The sequence below is a fragment of the Diachasma alloeum genome, unplaced genomic scaffold, assembly GCF_001412515.2.
Source record: "Diachasma alloeum isolate Michigan unplaced genomic scaffold, Dall2.0 Dall_scaffold_00714, whole genome shotgun sequence".
Lineage (NCBI taxonomy): Eukaryota > Metazoa > Arthropoda > Insecta > Hymenoptera > Braconidae > Diachasma > Diachasma alloeum.
The window spans coordinates 31,091-56,633 of NW_021680845.1; the positions used below are offsets into that span (position 1 = coordinate 31,091).

The window sequence follows — 25,543 nt, forward strand, 5'->3', positions numbered from 1 at the left end:
AGTTAGATGGAAGAAAAATTCAATGAAATTAGAATCGCTTGACACAGTTAATTGTAAATAAAATAGTTGATGATTTGATATTGAATTATTAAATCTGAGACTCAACTTCGAGCCATTGGAGAGTGCAAATGAATGCTCTTAGTCGTGTCTCAGCTGTGGGAATAGAGGAGCCATTGTATAAAGATTTTAAAAAGTGATAATCTAGGTCATTTTAAAACTTAAAATACACTCAACACTGATATTTATCTGCAATTCTCTGAGGGAGCACTGTAGTATAATACTATCATGATAATCATTTTTATCTAATAAAAAATTATGATAAAGTACCTTTTTACCGGATTTATTTACTTCACGATTGCCTTCTCAGAATAATCAAACATGCAATTCTATTTATTTATTGTACAGTATTGTACATAAATTTTTATTAAACATTTCTATTGAAAAAAAAACAATAAAATTTTCCATGAATCCACTAGGTTTTTCGCGGATATTTTTTCCAAAATTTTTAGGGTAACTCTAACTCCATCAACATCCCATTATTTATCTCAGTATTATCCTTCATGTAGATGAATAACATCAAAATGATTGCACTCTAATTTGTAATCCTCCCTCGCAATTTTTACTAATCGAGCGCCACCTTTAGCCTGCAGTATGCATCGTAATTTCAATGTGTCAGAGAGAGAGATGCCATGTCCGACATTCGTGTCGCCTTGACAAGTTGGAGACCGGCAACAGTTTCAATTGGCCCATTTTTTTCCACCCCCTTTCATCCAGCACTTCCCCTCCTCTCCACAATCAATTCCAAAAACAGCTGGCATCAAATAGAAACTCATATTTCCAATCTCGCACAGGAAAAATAAAATAGTAACAGTAGTTCTGTAAAACGGGAGGTTGACTCGACAGCTTCGAGCCGCGGTGGGCGTCAGGTGAATTTTTTTACTCCCTTTCTTCATCTAATTACAGATGCATACGGGATAATCTCCAACTAATTCGATAAATGTCTCTTTGATAAACTCTCTGAAAGTAGAATGCGATAGACAAGGTGAAACCGGAGTGAAAGAGTTGGGTGGAGGCTTTGCTAGTGAGACTGACGGAGATACAGTGCAGGTACTGTTAAATTCCTGGAGTTTTTTTTCCTTCCAATCTTCGTTACGTCTCATCTAGTGAAATGGCACTGAGGAAAGTCAAAGGGAACTTTGAACGAATGTTCGATAAAAATCTGACGGATTTGGTGCGGGGCATTAGGAACAACAAGAATAATGAGGTAATTCTTGGGAGTTGTTGGGCTTCGAGTGATGGGTTAACCTAGCTAGGATAAGCAGACCAATATTACCTAGAGTGCCATAAAAAAATTGACATTTTCAAATTTCTCTTCAGTATTCTGCAAACAATGCAATCAAAATTTTATTGCTAATTCAAATTTGTACTAATGACACACATAATGGGTAATTTTACGATAATTTTTTTATTGATCAATGGTTTGACCTGTTTGAAAAAATGTAATGGAGAAACCTTGCTTTTCCTTCAAGAAATTCAACTGATTTTTTCAAGTAACCCTGTGACAGCATCATTTATAGAAAAATCACATTTATAGACTTTTTATATAAACAAATGTCTATTTAAAAATGCACGAGGGGTTGAATAATTGTTAATACAATTTTTTTATGCGTGCCTGCTTACCCCATCAGACTAAAATTATTTTCTTTTTTTTTTTTATTCTCATGTTTGCTTGCAGGCGAAGTACATTGCACAGTGCATTGAGGAGATTAAACAGGAGCTGAGGCAGGACAATATCGCTGTTAAGGCGAATGCCGTTGCCAAACTCACATATCTCCAGATGCTGGGGTACGACATCAGCTGGGCTGGTTTCAATATCATCGAGGTCATGTCCTCTGGAAAGTTCACGTACAAGAGGATCGGGTATCTGGCTGGTAGTCAGAGCTTTCACATGGACACTGAGCTTCTAATGTTGACCACGAATATGATAAGAAAAGACTTGAACAGCCAGAATCAGTACGATGCTGGTTTGGCTCTGAGTGGATTGTCCTGCTTCATAAGTCCAGATTTAGCTAAGGATCTTGTTAACGACATAATGACTCTTCTGACCAGCACGAAACCGTACTTGAGGAAGAAGGCAGTGCTGATGATGTATAAAGTGTTCTTGAGGTTTCCCGAGGCCCTCAGGCCCGCTTTCCCCAGACTGAAGGAAAAACTTGAGGATCCGGACAGTGGAGTTCAGTCTGCTGCTGTCAATGTCGTTTGTGAATTAGCTAGGAAGAATCCTAAGAATTATTTGAGCCTTGCCCCCATTTTCTTCAAGCTCATGACAACTTCGACGAATAATTGGATGCTCATAAAAATTATTAAATTGGTGAGTTTGTGGATTTTAATGGAATAATAATTTTTTTTGAGTAATTGGTTCAAGGCCATGGTGGACTATCTCTCGAATGTTATCTGTACTTTTTTCCATCTTTATGAGCCAAAATATTTGCCATTTTCAAAAAACAATTTTTACCAAAATAGAAAATAAATAAGGGAGATCACGTTCGCAAAATAATCCAGCCAAGCCTTAATAATAAAAAAAATTATTCTGCAATAAAGTTGAGAATAAATTTGAGAATATGGACACAATGTCAATGTTTACGACGAGAAAAATTGACAATCTTGATAACTGAATTTGGTTTTCTCCACTCAGTTCGCGACGATCACACTGATTGAGCCAAAGTTGGGTAGGCAATTGACCCAGCCACTCATTGATCTCATATGCAGGTTTAAAATTGAATTGACCAAAAGATATCGCTAGAAGTTGTTGAGATTATTTTGTGCTTTGGTAAACAACAAAATTCACTGTTTCACAGAATCATCGACCATTTTCATGAATTTCATATAATAATAGTCCCTCTTTGCTCCCCAAATACATCGTTCATGTTGTGGCTTACATCCTCTATAACTTCGCAGTAGTAACAATGTATTCTTCATATGAAATTTGCAGTTTGGCGCGTTGACACCTCTAGAACCTAGGCTTGGAAAAAAACTCATAGAACCTCTGACCAATTTAATACACAGGTAACTGCATTTCTCAACATTTTTAGCTGACATCTCTGAACTTTCACCGAAATCCGGAATTTCCTGAGTCTTTCTTAAAATTAAATTAAATTTCACTATTTCTAAATTTCAATTTCATCTAAAGCTGAGTATTTTTAGTCTTAATTCGATTTTCTCCAGTTAGTAAACACTAGTAGCTAGCTCCACTAGGAAATAATTAACTGATAATAAATACCGAAAAAAACTTCTCTTCCAGTACATCAGCAATGTCGCTCCTCTACGAGTGCATAAACACAGTAATCGCAGTGTTAATCTCCATTTCCTCCGGAATGCCGAACCATTCCGACTCAATCCAACTCTGCGTCCAGAAGCTGCGAATACTAATCGAGGACTCTGACCAAAATCTCAAATACCTGGGTCTCCTGGCAATGTCAAAGATCTTGAAAACCCACCCGAAGAGCGTGCAAGCTCACAAAGATCTCATAATGCAGTGCCTGGACGACAAAGACGAGAGTATTCGGCTGCGTGCCCTGGACCTGCTCTACGGCATGGTATCCAAGAAAAATCTCATGGAAATTGTCCGAAAACTCATGGTCCACATGGACAAAGCCGAGGGCACAACCTACAGAGACGAACTCCTCTCCAAAATCATCCAAATCTGTTCCCAAAACAATTACCAATTCATCACTTACTTCGAGTGGTACATTTCCGTTCTCGTTGACCTTACCAAGATGGAGGGTACCAAGCATGGGCAATTGGTGGCGACTCAACTGCTCGACGTTGCCATCAGGGTCCAAGCGATAAGAAAATGCGCAGTTCAACAGTGTGCCTTACTCCTCGAAAATGCCCATTTGCTGACAGGAACACCACGAGCGACAATGTGCGAGGTTCTCTACGCAGCAGCTTGGATTTGTGGGGAATTCTCCTCAGAGCTCAACGACCCCATAGCAACATTAAAATCAATGCTCAAGTCCCAGGCGTCAAGTCTCCCCGGTCACATACAAGCAGTGTACGTTCACAATATTCTCAAACTAGCAGCCATGACATTGAACAAAGCGCAGAAGGAGCATGATCAAGAGACAATAGAGCAGATATTCGCCCTGAAGGACGGAATGAACGAGTTCATCTGCAGCGGAGACCTCGAGGTGCAGGAGAGAGCGACAGCAGTGCTGGTTCTGTTCGACTACTTGAGGGAGAATCCAGCGTTGATCGAGGAGCTTGCTGAGACTTTCGAGGGTGAACTGAATCCTGTGGCACCAAAGGCACAGAGAAAGGTTCCCATTCCCGAAGGGCTCGATCTTGACTCCTGGATCAATGATCCCCCCTCTGAGAGCTCTGACGAAGAGGATTTGGACATGAATGACATCTTCGTCAGAGGGGAGAAGGGAAATGAGTACGGGGAGAAGAAGACTGTTGAGTTGACGTCTGAGGAGCTCCAGAGGAGGAGAGACATGAGGCGAATCGAGCAGGAGAATAATCCACATTATTTGAAGGGCAATTCCAGTCCCAAGAATCTTCATTATAACGACAAAACTGATGATTACGATCACATTCCAATTGCTGAACTTGACATCCCGGTTTCCTTGAAGATAAACTCGTTCAGTACGAAATTCTCATCTGAGGAGAAGAGGATAAAAGCGGGGAAGAAGAAGAAGAAGAAGCACTCGAAGAAGGGGAAGAGGGACAAGGAGAGCTCGGACGAGGAGCATGACGACGGTTATCCATCGCACTTTGTTAACACTGGGATTGGCGAGCTACCACCAGGGGCACAACTGAGTGACAACGATGACAACAATATTTCTGATGTCAATGATCCCCACAGGGCCTTGAACATCGATCTAGATATTCCTTTGCGAGAGGACGAGAGACTTCCAGTACTGGAGCATCGAGCAGACCCCAGAGACCCCAAGAGTATCACAGAAAAATCAGAGAGAAAAGAAAAAACCTCAAAGAAGGTGAAGAAGAAGAGCAAAGAGGGGAAAAGGGAGCGCAAGGAGTCGGAGAATCAGAACAATATTGACCTCTGGCTTGGGAATGATATAGTCATCCATAACAAGGAGAACGAGAGCACTGAGAATGTTGAGTTGAATGACGAGAAGAAGAAGATGAAGAAGAAAGGGAAAGTGAAGAAGAAGAAGGAGGAGGAGGGGAAGAGGAAGAAGAAGAAGAGCGATGGGAAACAGAATATCTCTGGGTATGAGGAGACTGCCGGGATTTCCACACCCTCCAAGGAGATTCTGCCGGGACTTGGAGCCAATTTTAATGAAAGTAATGAGGAAACTATCAATAATCTGTATCAGATGCCCAGTGGACACCAGGAGCTCGCTAAAAATGACAAGATGAAGATGATGGTTGAGCTGAAGCAATTGCCACATGAAAATGGAAAAATCATCGCCTCCATCGTCCTGATTAATTCTGGGGAGAAAGTCGTCAAGGATTTGGACCTGGATGTCACGGACTCGTCGACATTGAAGCTGGTGAGAAACTTCGGAGAGGAGTCTGGGATCAAGATAAAAGTTAAATTGGCTCCACAAGCTACAACGGAGGTGCATCTTCCCATTCTAGTTATTGATGACACATTTGCCCAGAAGTTGAGGGGAAGTCTGAGTTATTTTGTCGAGAGCTCTTTGGGGATGGTTCAGGAGAAGTTGGATTTCGTTTTGAAATTCTCGTGTTGTGATTTTCTCGCTGGGAATCTACCGCCGGGGGACGCCTTGACGGATCTACTTGGTAGCGATCAGTTGCAATATAAGACGACAAATAGTGTGGACGTTGCAGAGAATCTTGGATCGGTGTTGGAGGCGGTCTGTCAGAGGTGCAAATTAACACTTGTGGAGCAGGTCGATGATGCTGCGTCTTTATATGGTCATTCGCTGATGGGTCATCACGTGTGCCTTTTACTCAAGAAGGTAATTGCAATCGTAGAATTATACGTGCGAAAAAATTTTACAGGGAAACTGAGCGGATTGGATTTCTATAGCTGTCTACTAAAAAAAACTAATAGAATTTTCAATGCAATTTTCTATCGAATTGACTAATCAATTATGATTTCCTTTTCAGAAGTCATCTGACATGTCTTCAAGTCTTTCAATCGAGGGCAAGGGAGACAATAATTCATTATTATCTGGGATCGTCGAGGAAATTGTCAAGACAATTACGAAATAAAGGGAAAACTACGTAGAATTATATTGAATTCGAAAAAAAGTTGATTGAGAGATATGTTGCTCATTGTAGAGAAAATGAGGAGGAACTAATTTTTTTTCATTCCATTTGTAATTTCTGAATTGAAAGAAAATACGTCCTCGTTGAATTTGAATTGAATAGTTACGTCAAAGCCGTATTTTTATTGAGCCAAATGATTTTTATATTGCAAGGATTTTTGTACCTTGCGTCATTAAATGGTGCTACAGTTCATTTGATCCTTGAATTGTAAATAATGAAATGATCTTTATTCCTGTGTGCACCCACAAATTGATGACTTTAAAATAAAGAAATTTCATAAATGTATGAATTAAAATCCTAGCTGACATTTTTTCGACCATGTGAAAATGTCACTCTCTTTTACATCAAATGCTCCATGATATATTTATAAGTGCATGTTGTTTTTCCTTAACATATATTTGTACAAAGTAATGAAGCAAAACAAAAACTACTCCAATTATCACAATTTAACGGAGAAAGTCATCACTGGCTGGACGTGGTGGTGGATCGTAATAACCACCTGAACTGGGTCTGGACTGTGGAGGTTGTTGTGGGCTTCCTGGACCCCTCGGAGGCATCCTGAAAACATCAACGAATTAATCATTCTATTAATATCTTTCAATTAATGTCAGAACCTGGTCATTGACGACTGCTGATTCTGCGATCGTTCGTATTGCTCGCGATTTTCACGTCGCAGATCGTCGAAGGTGATAAAGGCAGAAGTCGCTGGAGGTAGAGGTGGATCTATTGCGTAATGGGTATCTGGAAAGAATAATTATTACTTGCAAAGTAATAAATATTGGCAGATATTGGTGAAGTTTGATACGTAAATTTTTGGATGATCTGCGCGTCGAGATATAATTGAAGTTTAAATTGATAAATGAATGATACCAACAGTTCTAGTGATAATTTGAGTTAGGTTTTGACATCGAGGCCATCCAAGAAGTAACTCAATATAAAGTGCAACAATTTACGAATTATCGTAGACGAATAATCTTCAAGTTGAATGATCTGTGTTACCTAAATCGTTTTGACTCCTCGGCATCTCATCGAACCCATTGGATTGATGGGTATCAAAATCAAGAGAAGATCCCATTGGTGCAGTTTCAGTGGGCAACATACTGTCGAACCAGGATCCAGTATCCTGAGAAGGAACTTCAATCCTAAAATGTCACACATACATCGTGATGGTACATATGAAAAAAATTATAGCTCTCTTCAGGAAATTCTATTGAAATTCTACAATAATAATATTAGACTTCTGCTGGAATTCTATTAAAAAATTCTATTTGTTTTTTGCGCCAATTCTGTCATTTTGTTGAGAAATATTTGATAGAAGATTGGTCAATCGATTTTGATTTTCTATACACAAATTCACCGGCATGAATTTTTTAATTTCTCAAAGTTGCATTTTCATATTTTATTCTCATAATAAAATTCAAGGAAAAAACTTGAAAAATTCTTGATAAATTGGTTTCCAGATGGAAGTCTCCACTCCACTATCTTATTCTTATATATTTTCGTGTATATGTGTAAATTTGGCCTAGGCTGTAGGATCTCTAATAAAAAGAGTAAAAAATAACAAATAAATTTTGAATTTATGTTGGGCACATACTTTACTTCTCGCTGCTTTCCCTGCGCCTCCAGAATCCTTTCCTTCAAAGTACTCTCAGGCAGAGCTAACAATTTCTCCATGCAAATTGACCGATAAGATATGGTCCCAGCTAAAAAACCCCCTACCGCGGAACCCAGCCACAATAGGGGACTCTTGGGAATTTTTCCAGTTTTCATAAAATAGTACGTACTAGCCCCTGTTACCATCCCCAATGGCAGACCTCTCTGATACACAGCGTTGTGTTGACACTCTTTGAGTATTTTCAATTCTGGGAGAGTCAGCTTTAGATTCTGAAAACGTCAGTGGCTGTTTTGATGTTTTTAACAATTTATACGGAGATGAAACGTTGGGAAACTGGAGTGAATACTGTACCATTGCCTCGGCTAGTTTTTGAGTCTCCAGTTCCTCTGATGAGAGGTGGATCTGGTCATATTGAGATGAAAATTCACTGTTCATTGATCTATCCATTGTTAAAACTCAATACCAAAAACACTATCAAATAACGGAACTTGTGATTATTGCTCCGATAGCTGGATGAGTGGAGTATTTATTGCAGAGGTTAGAAAACAATATTGAATCAGTACAATTGGAACAAACACACAGAGCCATCTACTGTAATTTTTTCCTCTCAAAATCTCATTTCGTACTTGGGTGGGTATTTTGTCTCGTGCTTTTTGGGGTTATCTCTCGATGATGAAAAATAATCTCTGGCAGTGATACGTGCACGAGTACTGCGAGTCAGTATCCCAGACTCTTCACTGGGGAAAGAAACAACTTTGCATTTGCATATACAGCTGCTCGGGGGGGAAACGAACATTTTTTAAAGTTATTCTTCCCAGTAGAATCACGAGAGTTCGTTGTAAGCCCGATTACTCAAATCACTCCAAATCCATAGCATCTCCATGCTCATGAAACCCCCCGAAAGTGGTTTATCTGTGCTCTTGCGGGTGTAACAAGTCCCTCGTCGTCACCTGCCGTGTCTTTTTTTGTTGAAAAAATTGCACTCGTACCACCCCACCCCCCCTCTCGCCGCCGTCGATGTGACACCTTGAACCTCGGGGTATTCTCTCCAAGCAACCAAGGAACCAACAGGCAATTTTTAGTTCAACTCTCCCCCTCTCGTTGTAAATTTCTCTCGTCATCCATGATATGGAGATTTGATAGTTGCTTTATTCGCGATATCATCGACGGTGGATTCCAGTTTTGGGGATTGAATAAAGAAGAGTGTCTCGAGGACGGCAGGTCTTTCACTCAGACCAGTAAGTATTATACATTTTATTTCATTTCATTACTAATTAACACGTTGTTATCAATTTTTTTGGGCTTTAAACGCGATTTTATTTGAAATTCCTGGGGTCTGGCAGTGCGGAGTGCTCAGTGATGAGGTTAGGTTTGATTAGAATTTGTAGAAAAAAATATTTGTGCTCCATTTTGGAGTTGGAACGAGGGTTAATTAATTTTTCAGCTAAAATACTTAATCCAGTTTTCAATTTTTCATTCAAGTTTTGTCGTCAATTTATTTGTTTGATGTTACAAAAATTCCTCTTTGTTTTACATCTTCACCAGTCTTTTATTTCTCCCACATTCTTCGTGATTAAATAAGCGTGTAAATATGTTCAGCTCAATTATAAATGCATTCGTGCAAAGTTTATCTCTGCATTCATAATTATATTCACGTGATTTTTATTTCTTTTCAATATTGATATGGGAGAATGAGGTAGAACAGAATGTCTTCATATGGATTCAGCCCAATTCCTTTTGCCTCATTCTCTTTTCTATTAAAAATACTTTGTTTCTTTATCAGTTCTAATGTCCATTTATCTATTTATTTATTCACTCACTAAATGCTTCACTATTGTTCATTAAATATCCCTTGAAAATTCATCCAAATTGAGGTAAATAGTCCAATGCATTCACTCAATTCAATCGAACTTGTCTTTCTCCATTTTTCAGAGAGACCAAAAGGTCTCGCTTTGATCAGGAATGTCCCTGCCCTCCTCCTCCACCTCGACATCATTCTCAACGTCCTCATCAACCTCGTCTCTAGCATCAGCCAAAGGCATAGAAGCTGATAAACCAGCTGGTGGGAGTCCAAGTCCAGTTGAAAGGCTCGACGATGGCCCAGGACCGAGTAATGCCGACGAGGAGTCAGTTAAAACCGACAACAACGAGTTTGAGGAATTCTCCAATGAGCCTTACGAGGGCGAGGACGAAACGAGTGAGGAAGAGAGCGAGGTGAGTGACAATGGGCTGCAGTGCGATGTCGAGTGTGAAGATGGAATCATCGACGACTCGTCATCCAACTCGGACGTACAGAGGCCAGTGCTGCAGACCTGTGTGCCCCTGAATGTCGTTCAGCCACTCAGGAAGAGAAAGAGTGAAACTGAATTCGTTAGTTCACCATGCAAAAAACTCAATCCCGAAGAGAAGGTGACTTGTCCTTTATTGGGGAAGAAACTCGATGATAAGGGGAAACATGTGAGATTCGTTATTCCCACCAGGGATAATCCACCACCTGAAATGAGTGATTGGCTTCTTCAATTCCAGGTTTGTGCGACACATCAACTCCTAGTGGCAAGAGGGAAAAGGGAGGGGGAGGCAAATAGATTGTGTTTTTTTCAATTTATGATTTTCTTCATTTCTATCGATCGTCATTCATTCCATATAATTAAATCCTTTCCATCGAAGTAAACAGATGAGTTTATTAATCTCCAACAAAAAAAAAATTGAAATGAATATAAAAAGCTCAGATAAAACATTTTACGCAGTTTAAATATGTCGGTTCTCTGGATGGAAATGAAAGTTTTGGATGAAAGTGAAATTGATTTCAGAACATTTTATTTTCCAATCCATTCAAAATGATTTTCCCATTTCAGAGATGGTCAAATGCTGAGAGAATGCTAGCAATAGACGAATTAATCGAGAGATGTGAGCCAACGCAAGTTCGACACATGATGCAAGTGATAGAGCCACAATTCCAGCGTGACTTCATATCCCTCCTACCGAAAGAGCTAGCTCTCTCAGTTCTGGCATTCCTTGAGCCCCGTGATCTCCTTCGAGCAGCTCAGACCTGCAGAAACTGGCGATTCCTCGCTGATGACAATCTCCTGTGGAAAGAAAAATGCAGGTCCGCTGGAATTGATGATCTCAGAGATTTGCCACCCATGAAACGTAAGGCATGTCGTACTACTGGCAATTGTGGTTCACCCTGGAAGCAGGCGTACATGAGACAGCATAATATCAAAATGAACTGGAGGACTATGCCAATAAGACCGCCCAAAGTTCTCAAGGGACACGATGATCATGTCATCACTTGTTTACAGTTCTCGGGGAATAGAATAGTTAGTGGATCTGATGATAATACTCTTAAAGTCTGGTCAGCTGTTACTGGAAAGGTAAATTATTTATTTTAGGCGAAAAAAATTAATCGCCTTTTATCGTAGCTAATTAAATTCTCGATAAAAAATGTCTTAGTAATTACAAAAATGCAAAAAATGACTTTTTGCGAAATGAAAATCCAACCAAGTGTTTTTCCCTTTTCTTTCAGTGCCTGAGAACCTTAGTGGGTCACACAGGCGGTGTCTGGTCCTCGCAGATGGCTGGCACAACAGTGATAAGTGGCAGTACAGATAGAACGTTAAAAGTATGGAATGCTGACACTGGTCAGTGTATGCATACCCTCTATGGACACACCTCGACAGTACGCTGTATGCATCTCCATGGGAATAAAGTTGTCAGTGGCAGCAGGGATGCAACACTTAGGGTGTGGCAAGTTGATACGGGCGAGTGTCTTCACGTACTCGTTGGACATTTGGCAGCAGTAAGATGTGTGCAATATGATGGTAAATTGGTTGTCAGTGGTGCCTATGATTACATGGTTAAAGTTTGGAATCCAGAGCGTGAGGAGTGCCTACACACACTTCAGGGTCACACCAATAGGGTTTATTCACTTCAGGTGAGTAATAATTCATTTCAAAACCATTTGTGGGCGTTTTGAGTCATTTTTGTTCTTCTGTAATTAATTGATGATGTTATTATACTAATCTTTGATGGTCATTTGTGCAGTTTGATGGTGTTCACGTGGTGTCTGGCTCCCTCGACACTAGCATAAGGGTCTGGGAAGTCGAGACTGGTGCCCTCAGGCACACTCTCATGGGCCACCAGTCTCTCACCTCGGGCATGGAACTTCGTAACAACATTCTAGTGTCTGGTAATGCCGACTCCACTGTCAAAGTTTGGGACATTGTCAGTGGACACTGCCTTCAGACACTGTCTGGTGCACACAAGCATCAATCTGCCGTTACTTGCCTACAGTTTAACAGCCACTTTGTTATTACCTCGTCTGATGATGGCACTGTCAAGTTGTGGGATGTTAAAACTGGTAAGATCTTTCTCCTCTTTCCCTCCCCCCAAAAATCTGCAGAATTATTCTTTCTAACATATTTTCTAATCGTGTGAATCACTCGTCTTTTCCACAGGTGAATTTATAAGGAATCTCGTAGCTCTAGAAAGTGGAGGTAGCGGTGGTGTGGTCTGGAGAATTCGTGCCAGTGACACTAAACTCGTATGTGCAGTTGGTAGTCGCAATGGCACTGAAGAAACAAAACTACTGGTCCTTGATTTCGACGTCGAGGTGAAATTTTGAAACATGGAAGCATTTAAGAATAACAAAAACCCTAAGCAAATGAATAATGGTTCAACGCCACGTCGTGCCTCGGTACGCAGTCACGGTATTTCAATTTTTGTAAATAACAACTTAGGTAGGTGCATTAAGGAAGAAAAAAGAACAATCTACTTGTACAATGTTTCATGTATTATTATTATGGTCTGATTTGTGATAAGACTGCACACGAGAGATTCCTTTTTTAAAATGTGAAAAGGTAATGGAGGAGTGAGAGAGATGGAACATGTTTCTTAGGTACATTGGGACAAAGTTGTGATTTATTTCGTCCACTTAAAGCCCCCCGAGAATGACGTATGAATTGATAAAGACTCTTAGAAAATTTAATTAATGAAATCAAAGTGAAGCAGCTTATCTATTCATTTATCCATTAATCAAATCAATTGAAATTAGAGAAAATCCTTCAACTAAATTTATTTACGTCTTTTAAAAATATTTTTTACTATCGTAATAGCAGATTTATTCATGCCAAACAGAAAATTAATTTCAAAATCATTAAAGAAGGTCTAATTAAATAATTAACTCCTGCCTGGTGGTTCTCTTTCCAAATAAATTCAGAATCACAATCATTAAAATTGAGAAAAAAATACAAGAATCTTCTCACGTGGGAAGTAATAAAACTACTTCAGTCGTTCTACGACAAATTAGGCACATGCATACGTAATTATGGTATTTTTATATACAATTTGCCCCCTCCCCCCCGTGTGCGTGACAGTCGCAATAATTATAATCCTAAAGATTCTAATGATTAATGAAAAGGAAGAAAACAAATGTAATTTGTAATAATAATTAATCAGCGAGCTTCTTTTACAAGAGTAGGGGAAATAAATTGCGACACGCGTTTATTGTTGGTGGGTCAGTGGACTGAATTGTGCGTCGAATGAAATGTCATTGTATATAATGCAAAAAAAGGAGAAACTGAACGATGATGAAGTGTGTGAAAATTAGTGACGAATATTCTGATAGAGAGAAGTAATTAAGAGTAATTTTCACACTGTAAATGGCCAAGCTGAATCAGCAATCTCTTAATCGATGTTCAATGATCGATTACCTCGTGTTCATTCAGACAAACAATATGAAATTTAAAATAATGATTTTTTGAACAGAAAATAACAGTACAGAACAGAAGCGAAATTATCATAATTAAATGGAGAAAAAGTAAAACTGAACATCTCAGTAATTCCACGTGCCAATAATTCAAGATTCAACTGTCCATTTTAATAAATTTAATGTGCAATACACTCACACATACACACCATAAGTTTTTTTTAGACACTTTTGTTTGTGAAATCGACTGATAGAAGAATTATGATTTACTTCTTTTATAATTTAATTATTTTGTGCATGTGTTGGAGGATGTGGAGAATGGATAACATCTTTTCGATTAGATGATTTATTGGCACGTGGTTGTACCAATGATCGCGTTTTATTTGTATATTGCTCAATAGTTTATATTACTATAATGTGTTATCTGTTGTATCATTTTTTATAAGAAATAGAAAATGTTGCTGCATTTTGGCGATGAAGATTTTTTCATTTTCATTCATTTCATTATGTCGATTTGATAATTATTTTGTAGTTACATCGCCATTAGTTGAATAAATCATTGATTTTTTTTTATATTGTGGGTGTTTGTGCAGTAAATTTTGAGGGAGATTTATTTGAGGTTTTTTATCAATTCATGGGTAATTATTAAATAGTATTTGACGAATAATGCAATGAAATTGTGTCATTTTTTTACAATTTCATTGAATTATAATTTTCGACATTTGTTAAATGCTACGATGAATGTGTATTTGATTTTCTATTTGAATTCATGGATGGTGATTGATCATTAACAATGGGATCATTCAAGATTTGCAGATATTAATGAAAAAATCTGAGATTTTGCAATGAAATCGTATTATTGTCTTTTGCAAATTTATTAAATTACAATTTTGTCATCTGTCAATTGCTATGAAGAATGTGCACTCCTGGCAGGGAATATAAACAGTCTCATCGTCAGCATTTAAGTCATCCTTATTAATGAGATAATTACTGCCACATCTACAGGGAAAACTCAGTAGATCCTCGTCTTCTGTCTTCAAGTCCTTGAAACCGATTCTATCGTGAACTAAAATATTTTCTGATTCCAATTCCACCTGTCTGCACTCTGCGTCGTATTTCCTTCTCGATTCTGGGTCTGATAAGATCCTCCAGGCCTCCTCGATAGCCAGGAATTTTTTGCCATTCGTTGAGCTCTTGTCCGGGTGGTGGAGGAGAGCGAGTCTTCGATACGCTCGTTTTATCTCGTCTTGCGAGCAGTCCGTAGAACACTCGAGAACTTCGTAGAACTTGTAATTATTACCACCTGACATCATATTGTTTTTTTTTGTTTATGAGTGGGAGTGGTGAGTGACAATCAACACTTTTTGTCAGTTTTTACTCGTTGTTTCGTCATCTGGAATGTTAAAGAATAGGAGAAAATACATGGGTTTTGTTCAATAATTGAGGAAATGAAATATATCAATTACTCACGGAATTTCTGACTTTTTTATGATTTTTTCGCGTATTATTTGTGTTTATATTTGAGGTTATGTAAAATGAGCTTTCACTAAAATATTTATTGAACAAAGTCACCTGAATTCATTCCACATGAACAAAACATGACAATTTTCCCATGCACAGTAATTTTTTTCTCGGAAATTCCTCTTAATTTATCGATTGATTTGAATATTTTATCCTCAACTTGAGTTCAGTATTAGAATGCCAGCTATTCAAATTCCATTCTAATCTTTGACATTTTTCCTTGAAATAGATATGTTCATTCATCAATTTTTGCATTGGCAAGTTCCAAAGTGCAATGAATCATTTTTATACGCACGAATATTATGAATGCAATTCAAGCAAACAAATTTTCCCCTACATAATTCTAAGTTGGCCTGTTTAGCCCCGATCCCCCAACATTCCGCGTGAAAAAAAAACATTTGTTTTTTTTAATGCAATGACTCAATTAGAATGCCCTAGACATTGGCGAATGCAGAGAGATGATTATTCCCCCATCCCTCAGATTAATGAGAAAATATTCCACTGATATAATCATTCCGAGCGTTATGTCAAAAAGTCGAGCACCAACTGATAAGATATTTCCAGCTGTTGATCCGCCGCCGGAGTTGAACGCGTAATTCCATAGCAGTCTTTTTATCGTAATCTTGACGAATGCAGCTGGGGAATGTCTCTCGCACCGAAATTGAAGTTTTATAATGGATGTGAGATTCCAGTGCTGGGGCTGGGCACGTGGAAGGTAATAAATCCCTCCAGAATCCTCAACAACATTCAATCCGTTCCATCAACGAATTAATTCCCTTCATTTCATGATGATTAAATCAATTGAACAATTAATTAAATCCTGTCCAAACAATTCCTTTGGATTAATAACAATTATAATCTCGACATCAGTCGAAGCCTGGTGAAGTTGGTCAAGCAGTCAGAGATGCCATTGATATCGGCTATCGTCACATCGACTGTGCCCTTGCCTACGGGAACGAGAGCGAAGTTGGCGAAGCCATCAGAGACAAAATTTCCCAAGGGGTTGTGAAGCGAGAGGACCTCTTCATCACATCTAAACTGTTCAACAACTACCACAAGTTCGAGTCCGTGGAGAAGGGGATAAGGAAGACCCTGGGTAATCTGGGGCTGGAGTATCTCGATCTCTACCTCATCCACTGGCCAGTTGCTCACGAGGATGGAGACGAGCTATTCCCCAAGAATCCTGATGGCTCGATCAAACTCGCGGATATTGATTACCTAGAGACTTGGAGGGGCATGGAGCTAGTTCATGGAAAGGGATTGACTAGGAACATTGGCGTCAGCAATTTCAATTCCGAGCAGATCAGTAGATTGTTGGAGAATTGCAAAATTAGGCCTCTTATTAATCAGGTACATAAAAATAGATAATTCCCTCGATACACCACATTCCTGAGGCCCAATGTTTTCTTAAAATTTCAACAGTTTCAATTAATTTCAGCCAATTAATTATATTACATTCTACTGTTTGTAATGATAAATCAGTTTTAAACCAGTTTGATTTATAAATTATTGAAATTCGCTTTGAGTCACGTATTAACGTTTTAATATTTGAAAAAAATCTAGTGTCCATTTTGCCTCCTCGTCCCCTAATTACTTGATCAACGAATCCGTCATCTGCCTCGGGATATATTTATAATTAATTCGCAGGTGGAATGTCACCCATACCTGACCCAACAGAGACTATCAAAATTCTGTAAAGATAAGAACATTATCATCACAGCCTATTGTCCCCTGGGCTCCCCAGACAGACCCTGGGCGAGGCCAGAGGACCCGAAATTGCTTGACGACAAGAATCTTCTCAAAATAAGTCAGAAGTATAAAAAAACACCAGCTCAAGTCGTCATTCGATACCAGGTGGGGCATATGTTTATAAATTAATCAATACTCGGGCACGCATGAAAAAATTTAATATTTTTTCCATCAGTTTTTGGTCGATTCTATTGAAATGTTCATTAGAAATTCAATAGAATTGTCTAGCGAATTCACTGGGTTTTTCTATTAAGTTTTTCCATGCGCGGGATAACGTTCATACATGTATGAGCTAACATCAATCGAAATGCCTTCTTCAGATTGATCGTGGGCACGTGGTTATCCCCAAGACCGTGACCAAGTCGAGGCTTCTGGAGAACTTCCAGGTGTTCGATTTCAAATTGAGTCCTGAGGACATTTCCTATATTAATTCTCTGGATGTCAATGGGAGGCTCTGCGCCCTTGCTGAGTGAGTCTAACGGATAACTCCAGGTTTTCGAAGGTTGTTAATGATTGAATGTAACTATTTCTCTTTGTTTTACAGTCGCAAGGCGAGCCCCTACTATCCATTCCACATCGACTTCTGAGAACCGGAAATAGAACTGAGAATTAATGAGAGATAAAAAAGAGAAAGACCTTTGTTTATGCCACTGGGACCATTGTACTTTTATCAATAACATTCAACGTGAATACTCTGATGACATAACAGAAATAAAGTACGGGAATATTTATAGTTTATGGAATTCATTTCCTGGAATAATCGAATAGAATAATCCCTATCACTTTCCCATTACAAATTCTATTAGAATTCTAGTGAAAAATTCGATTTGTTTGTAAAAAATGTCAAAAATCCGTCGAGGTAATTTACGTAAATTACGTCGGTAAAAAACTGTGTAATTTACCAAGGTAATTTATACGCCCAACCCTGCTGATGAGAAGGCCGATTATCACAGGAATTGATGCAGTCTATATTTTTTATTCTTCAAAGTGAATTCCACCAATTTAATACTTTCTCGTTGATTTCGTTGGAATCAAAGGATGTTGAAAATAACTGTACACCCTTCACCTTGATATCACCGATCCTCAACTATTTTGATTTTTCTACCCACTCTTGAATTTTTTCAATCAGAAATGGAAAACAACGAGCGATACAACGTAGTAATAACTTTCAAGAGAGTTATATTAAATTCGAATGAGGGTGATAAAATCATCATATTTAAGATTTCACTGAAAATTTAGTTTTCACGAAATTCTAAATTTTTGAGAAGCAGGAAAATGAAAATTCCCCAAAATGACTTGAATTTTCAATGATGAAATTCCTCCACTATAATAATAAAAATTGCCTAGAAATCTACCGCCGGAAAGTTCAGCAAAAATTTAAAAGTGCAGTTCAGTGACTAATTCAGACAAATTAGAAAAATTTCATTTTCGCTTTGCATATGAAATTCGGACTTCGAAATTTTTGATATTGATAAATATCTCAATCGGATGAGTTTTACTAAGTGATGACGAGCGGAAAAAACCCAGTGATAACCCATGCAAATCTTGTCTAGTTATTTCCGATTGTTGCAGAGAGTTCAAAAGTAATTTGTCGAATCTATTACGCAATCGGTTGAAAGAAAATATTGATTTTCAAATATCCCCGGTATACAATGGCATTGTATCGTGAATGATTATCAATTCAAATTAAAAACATTCAACACGGAATTCTACTATTTCGCCTGCGTCGTTTGTACCTTCCCCCACTATCGAGTTGGCGCTATACAACCGGCAGTGCTGTTCCCCGGCGTTACTGGCGTTAGTCATTTATTTGGCGTTGTACAACATCCACATTTGCATCGTCGTGAGTTGTTTCCATACTGGAAATTCATTGAAATGGCACAAATCGCTCCGAACATCAAGTTCAACAACGGCAATGAGGCACCCATGTTCGGTCTGGGGACGTGGAAGGTAAATTTTATGTTATAAAAATCATCATTGTTAATTATTTCGCTAATTACATAACAAAATCTTGGTATTCGCATGCTGAAAGTTTCAAGAATTGAAAAAAACTGCCATTTCACTTATTTTCATTGATCTAACAAAAATTGTGACTATACACGCACTTATCCTTGCCCTATTAGTAGCTCGTTAGTACCTTGTTTGGACTCCTAACATTATGAAATATAAATGAATTCTACAGTCGAAGCCTGGGGAAGTGACAGACGCCGTCAAGTACGCAATAGAGATTGGCTACCGCCACATCGACGGTGCCCACGTGTACCAGAATGAGAAGGAAGTTGGAGATGCGGTGAAAGCAAAAATTGAGGATGGAACAGTCAAACGAGAGGAGCTCTTCATCGTCAGCAAGCTCTGGTGCACTTATCACAATTCCAACAGCGTGGAGAAGGCCCTCAGGAGGACCCTCAGTGACCTGGGCCTGGAGTACTTGGATCTGTACCTCATCCACTGGCCAGTTGCTTTCGAGGAGAGTGAGGATCTCTTCCCCAAGAATCCCGATGGAAGTCTCAAATTATCGGACACTGATTACGTGGAGACCTGGAAGGGAATGGAGGGGGTTCTCCAGAAGGGGCTGACGAAGAACATTGGAGTCAGTAATTTTAATTCGGAGCAGATTGAGAGGCTGCTGAAGAATTGCAAGGTCAAACCTGTGACCAACCAGGTGAGTCTATCAATACTGCACTCGACACTCTCTCCGATGATTCAAGGTCTCGATCATCGTGAGAGGAACATATCCAGACGAATAACGGAATTGTTGTGAATATTAATGACGTGTTATTGGCTTGAAACGTCAACTAGTTTCGTATTTAAAAAATGATGCTTGATATTTCGCTCTTTTAGATCGAAGTCCATCCGTATTTGACTCAAAAGAAACTTTCGAAATTCTGCAATGATCGTGGGATTACTATCACAGCGTACAGTCCTCTGGGCTCTCCAGACAGACCATGGGCCAAACCCGATGATCCTAAGCTGCTGGACGACAAGAAACTCGTGGAAATGAGCAAGAAGTACAATAAAACCCCTGCCCAAGTTGTAATTCGTTATCAGGTGATTTTATGACATTGACATTATACTTTGCTCATACATTCTGCAATTTACGTAAAACAAGTTGTTTGCAAACTTACGTGATTTATCTCTGTTTAAGATCGATCGAGGACACCTCGTCATTCCCAAGTCAGTCACAAAGGCACGTATTCTGGAAAATTCACAAGTTTTCGATTTCAAGTTGAGTCCTGAAGACATTGCGTATATTGATTCACTCGACATCGGTGGACGCATCTGCCCAATGTCCGAGTAAGAATTTTTCTCTTCAATGAAAAATCTTGTATAATGTATTCGATTTGTAAATTCTTGTTCAATTACAATGTTTCAGAGCTACTGCAAGCCCATACTGGCCCTTCAAGATCCCCTTCTAAGCAGTAAGGTCTTCTAAGAGTAATCATCTTTCAATTAACATTTCCCCTTTTGTTATTTCGCACTCTGTTCACAAATAAATGAGCATAAAAGATGCAAGTTGTGATTTTTAATTGCTCGACTTTACCCTTCCCACAATCTTGCCATTATCCCCACGTATTTTTCCCCACTCTGACTGCTCGTTCAATCGGTATGGGAGTGAATCCCGCGGTTTATCGTTTATATTGCAATAGTCGACTTGACGTTCTGCGGTTATTCACGTCGTTAGTGATTGCGTGCTGGGCGCATTGATAAAATGGCACAAATAGGACCGAAGATAAAGTTCAATAATGGTAACGAGGCACCTCAGTTCGGTCTGGGCACGTGGAAGGTAAATTTGGTGAATTAAATAATTTTTGGCATGTTTTCATCTTTTACATAACCAAAAACCACTGACATTGATAGTAATTAACACTCCGTTGGTCGCGCAAAAATTACGAACACCGTTGGTCGCGCGGTAAGCGCCGCACCAGCATAAATTGACATAATGATAATTTTAAAAGATCAAGAGTGATCTAGATCGTAGACTTGAAGAAGTCCCGGGAGATTTTTTTACGTTCCGCGTTACCCTTAATTATATATTCATGCCTAAAGTTGCCACGTTTTTCTAAAAATTTGCCTTACACACAGCACACGGTCCGGAGATACTTCAAAATGAGGTATCAATTTTTTTTCAAATTTTTCTGAGGCTTTACTGCAGTGTAATTTAAAAAAATGGAAAAAGTGCGGCGCGGCGCTCATAGCGCGATCAACGGAGTATTAATTATTCATAAAATTCATTAATTCTTTGCACAAAACCTCATGCGTTTACAAAGAAATCCCGTTAATTTTTTTTTATTCTCCATTGGAATTTGTGTTAATTTATCGCCAAATCTACAAAAAAATGTGGAATATAAAATATGTTGCAAAAATCTATAGACTTCGATGTTTTTTTATAATGCATTCTATTGAGATCGGCCCGTTCAAAATTCTTCGGCTCAAAATTTCCGTTTTTAAAAGAATACATTTTAAAAAACTTGAAGAATTTTTGCTGAGGAATTCCGACAGAAAAAATGTCAATTGAATGAGTTGCACAGGAAGCCCTGAGTTCATTGATTTAGTCTAAATGAGCCTCTATTGACCAATTCTGTTAAAAAAAACGTAGAAAAAAAATTGCGGAATTTTTCAATAGCATTAGTGAAACACGAAAATAACAAGATATTAAACTTTACTTTATATTCCTCACCAATTATGAAATGAAGCTATCAACGTCTCGTCATATCAAACTCCTTATAAAATGCAACTAATCCTCTTTAATTGATAATTCCAATGTCTGTAATCTCCCCCAGGCGAAGCCGGGAGAGGCAGAGGAGGCCGTTAAGTACGCAATAGAGATTGGCTATCGTCATATCGACGGCTCTCCCGTTTACGACACCGAGAAGGAAGTTGGATCTGCGATAAAAGCGAAAATCGAGGATGGAACAGTCAAGCGAGAGGACCTCTTCATCGTCAGCAAGCTCTGGTCCAATTCTCACAGTGTTAACAGCGTGGAGAGGGCCCTCAAGAGGACCCTGAGTGATCTGGGACTGGAGTACTTGGACCTGTACCTGGTGCACTGGCCATTCGCCTTCGAGGATGGCGATGAGTTCTCCCCCAAGAACCCCGATGGAACTTTCAGATTAGTGGATACCGACTACCTGGAGACCTGGAAGGGGATGGAGGGGGTTCTCCAAAAGGGACTGACGAAGAACATTGGTGTCAGTAATTTTAATTCGGAGCAGATTGAGCGGCTCCTGAAGAATTGCAAGGTCAAACCTGTGACCAATCAGGTGGGCAGGGATAGCCAAATTCATAAAATATGATTACCGTTAAATATTGTAGCCAATTCAATTAGTTAACGTCACTCTTCAAGTTTTTAATTATTTAAGTATCATTAATCAATAATTCAGGTGAGAAAACAATTTCATAGAAAAGCCCAGTGAATTAGATAGAAAATTCTGAATCAAATATTTAAATTGAGTATTTTAAATATTTTAAGTATTTTAAATTGAATTCATGAATCATTGAATTGAATTTAAAATACATCATCATAGAAACTCCAACCGAAAACAAATGGCTAATTTATTAACAAAAATATATTGACTCGGCTGTGATGAAGTCGTTGCTCGCTTGTTTAGATCGAAGTCCATCCTTATTTGACTCAAAAGGAATTATCGAAATTCTGCAAGGACCGTGGGATTACCGTCACAGCGTACTGTCCCCTGGGCTCTCCATCCAGACCATGGGCCAAACCCAATGACCCTAATCTGCTGGAGGACCAGAAACTCGGGGAGATAGGCAGGAAGTACAACAAAACTCCTGCTCAAGTTTTAATTCGTTATCAGGTGATTTTCTGAGGGCCTCACTGCTCTATTGATACAATATACAATCTAGTGATAAGGAAGGTCAATCATGTACACACGCGGTTTATCGATTTCAGCTGGATCGAGGACACCTTGTGATTCCCAAGTCGTTCTCAAAGACACGCATTCTCGAAAATTCCCAAGTTTTCGATTTTCAATTGAGCTCTGAGGACATTGCGTACATCGATACTTTCCATATTGGGTGGCGTATCTGTCCTATGTCCGGGTATGCGATTTTATGCTAAATATTCTCTACGATAAATATGAATATATTAATCCCAAATATTCAGCACTAAATATTTAGATTTCTTTGAAAATTCAAATAGGTTGAGGAATTCTCATCTCAATGTGGTTCAAAAAATTCTCTAGTTTTTTCTATTTTTTTTTTCCTATGTGCGTCACTTCGTCTCAACTACTGTTTTAATTTTATTCATTTTTTTCAGCGCCACGAAAAGCATCCACTGGCCCTTCAACATTCCTTACTGATCAGTGAGAAGTCCTCAAGAAATGCTATTGTCACTACTTAAGATTTTGTTTTTGTATTCACCAATGTTGTGATTTCCCATTTACCTCAGAAATGAATAAATATGTCAAGTGGATATTACGAGACGTTTGCTATCGAGAGGTCCGTCGAGTGGCATTGAAAATTTCTGTTGTTGTCCCATCTCCCCCCACCGCAATCCGAACACTCGAGAAATGGGCAAATTGGGTGTTTACGGTTGATATTCTAGCACTCAGTTTGAGTTTCTCGTTGCACGTACACTTTGAATTCTTGGTCTCTCGAAATTCTACACGATGCCAGTTAGAACAACGCTCCCGACACCGAAACCAGTATCAATAAAAATCAAGTTCAACAACGGTAATGAGGCTCCTGTTCTCGGCCTTGGGACGTGTTCAGTAAGTTTTATTCAGAAGAAAAAAATAACAGGAGATAATCAATTTCTTATTTTTCGGAAATTGCTCCCGTCGATCCCTTATTTCCATCAGTTACACTGCTATAGTTCCGGAATTTATAGTACCTGAAATTCTTGGAAATCTTACTCTATATGCCCATCTCATTTATGAATGTAATATTGAGCATTCAAATTTCGACGACTTGATTAAAATCTCACGCCTTATTCGGAAGATCTCGAAACGGGCAGCCAATACATCTACATTACCGCCATATTAATTTATTCATTGTATCGAATAACGAACGCAGAAGAAGAGCTGATGATTTCTATCCCTCAATCACTAAACTTTCCGCAATTGGGGTTTTGCATCAATTTTTGTTTATTGTAGGATATGAAAATTGAACGGAAAAAATGAGACACGTATCTTCTTATTTAGATGAATAGTTGAAAATAAATAAGTTTGTGATGCCATGCTGGAGATGTTTCTTTAATTGGCTGCAGTTTCTTGGTTTTTCGTGATTCTTTTTCCCATTTTTCGGAGTTTATTATTCAATTCAATAAAATCAATTCACGCAACAACCCAATTCCAATAGCCGAATCCCGACCAAGCATCAGAGGCTGTGAAATACGCAATTGAAATAGGCTATCGTCACATCGATTGTGCTCCTATATACGGGAATGAGAAAGAAATTGGAACGGCGATAAATGCGAAAATTGAGGATGGAACTGTCAAGCGAGAGGAGCTTTTTATCGTCAGCAAACTCTGGTGCAATTCGCACGATCCCAACAGTGTGGAGAAGGCTCTCAGGAGGACCCTCAGTGACCTGGGCCTGGAGTACTTGGATTTGTACCTCGTCCACTGGCCGTTTGCTTTCGAGGACGGTGAGAATTTCATCCCCAAGAATCCCGATGGAAGTTTCAAATTATCAGACACTGATTACGTGGAGACCTGGAAGGGAATGGAGGGGGTTCTCCAGAAGGGGCTGACGAAGAACATTGGAGTCAGTAATTTTAATTCCGAACAGATTGAGAGGCTGCTGAAGAATTGCAAGGTCAAACCTGTGACCAACCAGGTGAGTCTATCAATACTGCAATCGACAGTCTATCCGATGATTCAAAGTCTCGATCATCATGAGAGGAACATATCCAGACGAGTAACGGAATTATTGTGAATATTAATTACGTGTTATTTGCTTGAAACGTCAACTAGTTTCGTATTTAAAAAATGATGCTTGATATTTCGCTCTTTTAGATCGAAGTCCATCCGTATTTGACTCAAAAGGAACTTTCGAAATTCTGCAATGAACGTGAGATTACTATCACAGCGTACAGTCCTCTGGGCTCTCCAGGCAGACCATGGGCCGAGCCCGATGAGCCTAAGGTGCTGGACGACCAGAAACTCGTGGAAATCAGCAAGAAGTACAATAAAACCCCTGCCCAAGTTGTAATTCGTTATCAGGTGATTTTATGACATTGACATTATACTTTGCTCATACATTCTGCAATTCACGTGAAACAAGTTGTTTACAAACTTACGTGATTTATTCTCTGTTTAAGATCGATCGAGGACACCTCCTTATTCCCAAATCAGTCACAAAAGCACGTATTCTGGAAAATTCACAAGTTTTCGATTTCAAGTTGAGTCCTGAAGACATTGCGCATGTTGATTCGCTCAACATCGGTGAACGCCACTGCCCAATGTCCGAGTAAGAGATTGTCGATTTAAAACATCCAATTGGAGAGATTCCGCCAATTCTTTATTTCTCCAATTGTCCAAATTTTCTTTGACTGTTTCAGAGTCTCGGCAAGCCCCAACTGGCCATTCAGCATTCCCTACTGATTAATAATCTCCTCGATAGAGCATTATGTTTAAGACCCCGGCTGCAATTTTTTTATTTCGAAAAAGTCGTTCGTAAATAAATAAATTTATAAAAGATACACATTATGGTTTTTTGGA

The 25,543-nt window shown here is 38.9% G+C and overlaps 8 protein-coding genes across 14 annotated transcripts; 6 read left to right on the forward strand and 2 right to left on the reverse strand.

Moving 5' to 3' along the window:
* Positions 1 to 679: 679 nt before the first annotated feature.
* On the forward strand, positions 680 to 6,556 carry LOC107044342 (AP-3 complex subunit delta-1). 5 transcript variants are annotated; one of them, XM_015266186.2, is made up of 6 exons: positions 680 to 926; positions 1,028 to 1,264; positions 1,736 to 2,371; positions 2,993 to 3,066; positions 3,302 to 5,954; positions 6,109 to 6,556. In XM_015266186.2, exons 2-6 carry the CDS (start codon positions 1,169 to 1,171, stop codon positions 6,208 to 6,210), a joined length of 3,561 nt encoding a protein of 1,186 aa, XP_015121672.1. In that variant the 5' UTR covers positions 680 to 926; positions 1,028 to 1,168; the 3' UTR covers positions 6,211 to 6,556. The 5 variants fall into 5 exon arrangements, with proteins under 5 accessions (XP_015121672.1, XP_015121670.1, XP_028982385.1 ...); XM_015266184.2 differs by having other exon boundaries at positions 681 to 926; positions 6,106 to 6,556; XM_029126552.1 differs by having other exon boundaries at positions 681 to 926; positions 1,028 to 1,107; positions 6,106 to 6,556.
* LOC107044351 (OCIA domain-containing protein 1) lies at positions 6,473 to 8,889 on the reverse strand. Its single transcript, XM_015266198.2, has 5 exons — positions 8,234 to 8,889; positions 7,862 to 8,151; positions 7,267 to 7,409; positions 6,882 to 7,008; positions 6,473 to 6,825 (listed from the first exon to the last, which is right to left on the reverse strand). The coding sequence occupies exons 1-5, from the start codon at positions 8,327 to 8,329 to the stop codon at positions 6,714 to 6,716; spliced, it is 768 nt and encodes a 255-aa protein (XP_015121684.1). The 5' UTR covers positions 8,330 to 8,889; the 3' UTR covers positions 6,473 to 6,713.
* Positions 8,525 to 14,162, forward strand: LOC107044345 (F-box/WD repeat-containing protein 7). Its single transcript, XM_015266190.2, has 6 exons — positions 8,525 to 9,120; positions 9,815 to 10,408; positions 10,738 to 11,256; positions 11,409 to 11,816; positions 11,927 to 12,242; positions 12,340 to 14,162. Exons 2-6 carry the CDS (start codon positions 9,845 to 9,847, stop codon positions 12,504 to 12,506), a joined length of 1,974 nt encoding a protein of 657 aa, XP_015121676.1. The 5' UTR covers positions 8,525 to 9,120; positions 9,815 to 9,844; the 3' UTR covers positions 12,507 to 14,162.
* Positions 12,654 to 25,541, reverse strand: LOC107044352 (DPH4 homolog). Of its 2 annotated transcripts, none has more exons than XM_015266201.2 (2): positions 25,123 to 25,541; positions 12,654 to 14,982 (listed from the first exon to the last, which is right to left on the reverse strand). In XM_015266201.2, exon 2 carries the CDS (start codon positions 14,900 to 14,902, stop codon positions 14,483 to 14,485), a length of 420 nt encoding a protein of 139 aa, XP_015121687.1. In that variant the 5' UTR covers positions 14,903 to 14,982; positions 25,123 to 25,541; the 3' UTR covers positions 12,654 to 14,482. The 2 variants fall into 2 exon arrangements, with proteins under 2 accessions (XP_015121687.1, XP_015121685.1); XM_015266199.2 differs by lacking the exon at positions 25,123 to 25,541 and adding an exon at positions 19,985 to 20,500.
* Positions 14,788 to 17,595, forward strand: LOC107044350 (aldo-keto reductase family 1 member B1). Of its 2 annotated transcripts, none has more exons than XM_015266197.2 (6): positions 14,788 to 14,878; positions 15,675 to 15,825; positions 15,981 to 16,460; positions 16,758 to 16,964; positions 17,180 to 17,328; positions 17,404 to 17,595. In XM_015266197.2, exons 2-6 carry the CDS (start codon positions 15,754 to 15,756, stop codon positions 17,444 to 17,446), a joined length of 951 nt encoding a protein of 316 aa, XP_015121683.1. In that variant the 5' UTR covers positions 14,788 to 14,878; positions 15,675 to 15,753; the 3' UTR covers positions 17,447 to 17,595. The 2 variants fall into 2 exon arrangements, with proteins under 2 accessions (XP_015121683.1, XP_015121682.1); XM_015266196.2 differs by having other exon boundaries at positions 14,791 to 14,932.
* On the forward strand, positions 18,634 to 20,372 carry LOC107044348 (aldo-keto reductase family 1 member B1-like). The gene is made up of 5 exons (XM_015266194.1): positions 18,634 to 18,809; positions 19,042 to 19,521; positions 19,701 to 19,907; positions 20,005 to 20,153; positions 20,233 to 20,372. The coding sequence occupies exons 1-5, from the start codon at positions 18,735 to 18,737 to the stop codon at positions 20,273 to 20,275; spliced, it is 954 nt and encodes a 317-aa protein (XP_015121680.1). The 5' UTR covers positions 18,634 to 18,734; the 3' UTR covers positions 20,276 to 20,372.
* Positions 20,488 to 23,302, forward strand: LOC107044349 (aldo-keto reductase family 1 member B1). The gene is made up of 5 exons (XM_015266195.2): positions 20,488 to 20,643; positions 21,641 to 22,120; positions 22,469 to 22,675; positions 22,771 to 22,919; positions 23,137 to 23,302. The coding sequence occupies exons 1-5, from the start codon at positions 20,569 to 20,571 to the stop codon at positions 23,177 to 23,179; spliced, it is 954 nt and encodes a 317-aa protein (XP_015121681.1). The 5' UTR covers positions 20,488 to 20,568; the 3' UTR covers positions 23,180 to 23,302.
* Positions 23,417 to 25,524, forward strand: LOC107044346 (aldo-keto reductase family 1 member B1). The gene is made up of 5 exons (XM_015266191.1): positions 23,417 to 23,590; positions 24,180 to 24,659; positions 24,839 to 25,045; positions 25,144 to 25,292; positions 25,384 to 25,524. The coding sequence occupies exons 1-5, from the start codon at positions 23,489 to 23,491 to the stop codon at positions 25,424 to 25,426; spliced, it is 981 nt and encodes a 326-aa protein (XP_015121677.1). The 5' UTR covers positions 23,417 to 23,488; the 3' UTR covers positions 25,427 to 25,524.
* Positions 25,542 to 25,543: the final 2 nt, after the last annotated feature.